At 41.2% G+C, this 4,222-nt stretch overlaps 1 protein-coding gene across 1 annotated transcript; it reads right to left on the reverse strand.

Annotated features, from left to right (window-relative positions):
* Positions 1-381: 381 nt before the first annotated feature.
* On the reverse strand, positions 382-3,690 carry LOC103957346 (probable indole-3-acetic acid-amido synthetase GH3.1). The gene is made up of 3 exons (XM_009369504.3): positions 3,284-3,690; positions 3,090-3,191; positions 382-1,950 (listed from the first exon to the last, which is right to left on the reverse strand). The coding sequence occupies exons 1-3, from the start codon at positions 3,601-3,603 to the stop codon at positions 573-575; spliced, it is 1,800 nt and encodes a 599-aa protein (XP_009367779.2). The 5' UTR covers positions 3,604-3,690; the 3' UTR covers positions 382-572.
* Positions 3,691-4,222: the final 532 nt, after the last annotated feature.

The following is a 4,222-nucleotide window of genomic DNA, read 5'->3' on the forward strand; positions in this document are numbered from 1 at the left end:
CCTAGGCTAGCTAGTTGTTAACCACTCATGATTAACTTATATAGATACCATAATACCCACCTAATTATCAAAATTACCTAGTTATGACATGACCAACATAGAGGGAGGAATCTCTTCAACAACAAAAACACAGTGGGAGGAATAGCACGTCACAAAATTCCATGCAAATAACTACCATATATTATCATAAAATAAACAATATTATATTGCACACACATGAAACACCAAATGCATTTTTACAAATTTTGACAGCAGCATGAGAGAGCGAGCGAGGTACTGCACTTTTGCAACGTCTTTTTCCCTCGGCTTTAAGAAGGCTGATCGGTCCAAAGAAAAGCACAGACGAGACAAACAAACATATCTACAGCTAGCTAGCGAGGATCATGCTCAACTTTAAGATTACTTCAACTTATTGCAGACAAGAACGACTTCAATTCAAAACAAAAGTAAACCAAATAAAAGACACTTTGAAAAGCTGTGGCTAGCTAGGATTATGCTCAACAAAGGAAAATAAAAGCTATAGCCACCACAACAATTTATTTTCTTCCATTTGTACTCATGTAGTGTTCAGCTTAATGACGTCGCTCTGGAGTCCACTGCGGTGCACTTGGGCTAAAATGCACTGAAAAGACCCTGGAGTCGAGAAGTTCCATTATGGGGGAGAAATTCACACACCTTGGTGCCTTGTACTGATTGATAGACGCACCTCTAGAGATTGCATAGTCCATAAGCTCCTCAAATGTGCCATTTTTCACCACCCTTATCTCAAGTGGTCCAATTGAGTTGTCAGCCACCCTGCCTTGTCTGTACACCGAGTTCAACGACTCCTCCATGGCCAAACAACACTTGTCCAGAACCTCGTGACTTGGGGAATTATTCGCCGGGTCCTTCACCAACAATTCCCAGTAAATCACGTAATGCCCGGGGATTGTCTTGGTGTCTGCATAGCTCGTGTACTCAACTACGGTTGTGTTGAATTCTCGCAACAACACTGAGGCATTGTCAATAGCCTTCTGCAGCTCAGCCTCATCCGTCTTGTCGGAGTCAATGCTCAACAAGACGTTCTTCCTCCTCACAAATCTAAACTGCGGTGCAGCATTGTGGAAACCGGTGACCTCGAGAATATCTCCCACCCGGTAACGACACAGTCCAGCGTAGGTTGTTATGACAAGCTCGTACTTCTTCCCAACTTCGAGATCAGCAAGGTCGACGAGGGGGGGAGGGGAGTGTTTGGTCAGCGAAGGAGCGGAAGGGTCGTGCGGGATGAACTCAAAGTACGCCATGTTAGGCATAATTGTGTAAGATACCTCGGACGGCTTGCACATTGGCTTGAGGTTGAGTCCGAAATAACATTCGGAAGACGCATACATAGTACACGCCATCGGCAAGCCATTGCTGTAGTATTCAAGCAACGGAATGTACTGTGCCATTGCACCGGTGACAATCACGTCAAGATACTTTGTGTTAGGCCAAACCCTTGTGATTATTCCTGCCCAATTCTCCTCACAACACTCCTTTGTGATGAAATCTGCTAGCTTGGGATCCGGTTTCAATATACGGGACATTGTCTCGCGGAGTGAAGGGTCGGTGATTTTAGGGTTTAGGGTTCCGTTGCGTATGTCAAGGGACAGTTGTTGCCAGTTGAGCTGGAGGAACCGAATCGCTCTGAGTAGGCCGGAGGCAAACACTGCACCTACTCGGAGGACTTGTTGGCGCATGATGAGGCCGCAGACCATTTGGGTGTACATACTTTGGAATGAGTCGGCGCAAAGAATGGCCTCGTTCGGGCTGGTTAAGACATTGTAAGGGTCAAATGGCCTGGTTTTGAAGTGCTCACTCTTGTAGTAGCTTGTCAGCACCGGACGTGCCACCAGCCCTCCCGGCGTCTTGGTCTCCGCCTTGATGAACAAGAAGTAGAGCCCCTTTCCCTTATCGAGGTCCGGCACGTAACTGTCACATAAAATTCGATTTTCATCAAATATTAGTACATCACTTTAATTTAACGGACAAAAGATATAGACAATTGCTTTAGTGAAAAATAAAAGCATTCCCATTTATGATTCTTAATTAGAGTGACACCGGAGGAGATCCTGTGCTCAATTTTTATTTACATTCAACATATATAAATAACTCATTAAAAAAAAAAAAAAAAAAAAAACACACACACACACACACACACACACACATACATATATAAAGGAGTTTTTCAATTTTAATCATCAGAAAATATTATTATTTAATAAAAACTTGGAGTTATATTACAAATTGAATATATCGCTTTGACTCAATATCTGTGGTCATTAGAACTAAAATTTATATTTTGTTTTTCCTTTCTCCCATAATAAATGTACCTGAATGAACATACAAAAAAATTAATTAAATCTTGGGAGTTATATTACAAATTGAATATAGCCCTTTGACTAATATTTGTCGTCATTAAAACTAAAACTTATATTTTCTTATTACTAATAATTAATTTACTTTTATTCTCAAAATGCCCTAAATGTTATATTTTCTTATTACTAATAATTAATTTACTTTTTATTCTCAAAATGCCCTAAATGCTCCACAAATTGTAGCCATTGATTTATGTTTGACTTTCTCCCATAATAAATGTACCTGAATGATAAAACGTACAAAAAAACATGAGCTACACGTTGAAAAAAAAAAAAAAGAGCAAAGAAAATGCAAAGACAAACTTGAACTCATCATGTAGAATATGCATTGTATCTAATTATCGGTATGGAAGTGTAGGTATGCAAGTATCTATATAGTAGTATCGGTATGAGGTAGGCATAGGTACGGAAGTATCGGTATGGATGCATAGGTACGAAAGTATTGACATGAAAGCATATAGGTATAGAAGTATTGCTATGGAAGCATAAGTATGCAAGTATTTATACAGAAGTATCAGTATGGAGGCATAGGTACAGAAGTATCATAAATATAGGTACGGAAGAATTGATATGGAAGAATAAGCACGACATTTAAATTTTAATCTTAGTTAAGTATTAATCTAAAAGTATTCTCCAAAAATTATAATGAATTTTTCTACAAATAAAAATAGTGAAGGAGTAAAGGAACTTTACAGGTTCATCACAGGCTGAAGCAAGCTGTACAGTAGTGTACGACGGTCCAACTCTTCATGGATTGTAGGCATCAATTTTCTTTCACCAGCTGAAGTCCCAGAACTGTATGCAAATTTACAATATAATTTATTTTTTCACACAATGAATATAACAGTAAGTTTTTAAATAAAGTTTAGCCTTTTTAATGTATATACCTAGTGAGAAACTCAGAGATGGGATGAGAGCTCAAGATGGGAGAACGGTCACCGTTAGCAATACGTTGGATCTCCGGGAGGAGATCCTCGTATGTAACAACTGGGACTTTCGACTTGAACGAGTGCCGGTCGGTGGCACCGCCAAGCCCGAACCGTTTGAGGTATTCGGTCTCGGCGTTACGCTTCAGAATCTCGCTCAGAACCCTCTCCTGCACCGAGTCCGTGTTCCTGGTCGTCTCCTCTATGAACTGAAGCGCCTTGGCGTCCCTCTCTGTCGCCGGTGGGCTCAGCGGGGAGGATGTCACTGTATCAATGGCCATGATTGACTTTGATCTGGGAATGTTACTGAAAGCTTGATTACTGAAATGAGGGAGATATGATCGAGGTTATGGTGTTGGGACCTGATGGAGAAGGGGGTGTTTTTATAGGGGAGGTCGTGCTTGGTTGATTTCTTGGTGGCACGTACGATAGGCCACGCGGACAGGCGGACCAGTTGTTTCTTGGACGGACGCTGACAGTTCCTAATTGGTCAATGCAGACATAGGAAATATTTGTCTCAGCGAGTGTTGAGTCAAGAGGGGACATGTGGGCCCACTACCCATTGAATATGCAATAGAGCCCGACAGGTAGGGCCCATGGAGTTACCAGTCAGCAAAGGGTTTTGTCTGGGCCTACTGGTCAGCCGGACCACGCGGCCTTTTTCGAGTGAGATTGTTTACTTCTTATAAAACTACAGCCGCCGGCTAAGAGAGACTGCGTGAGAGAGAGGAACCAGGCTGCCCAAGCTATGCAAATTGTTGCTGGAGAAAGGGGGAGAGAGAGATAAAGAAACTTAATGCCGAAGGCTTTGAGTAATAAGAACTATAAATTTATCGTTGATTTTTAATGATATCATTGGCTAAATTGTAGGAAAGGTTAAATTATAATATAAGTTTAGTT

This window comes from the organism of the source record quoted next, unplaced genomic scaffold, assembly GCF_019419815.1.
Source record: "Pyrus x bretschneideri cultivar Hongxiangsu unplaced genomic scaffold, Pyrus_bretschneideri_v1 Contig8, whole genome shotgun sequence".
Lineage (NCBI taxonomy): Eukaryota > Viridiplantae > Streptophyta > Magnoliopsida > Rosales > Rosaceae > Pyrus > Pyrus x bretschneideri.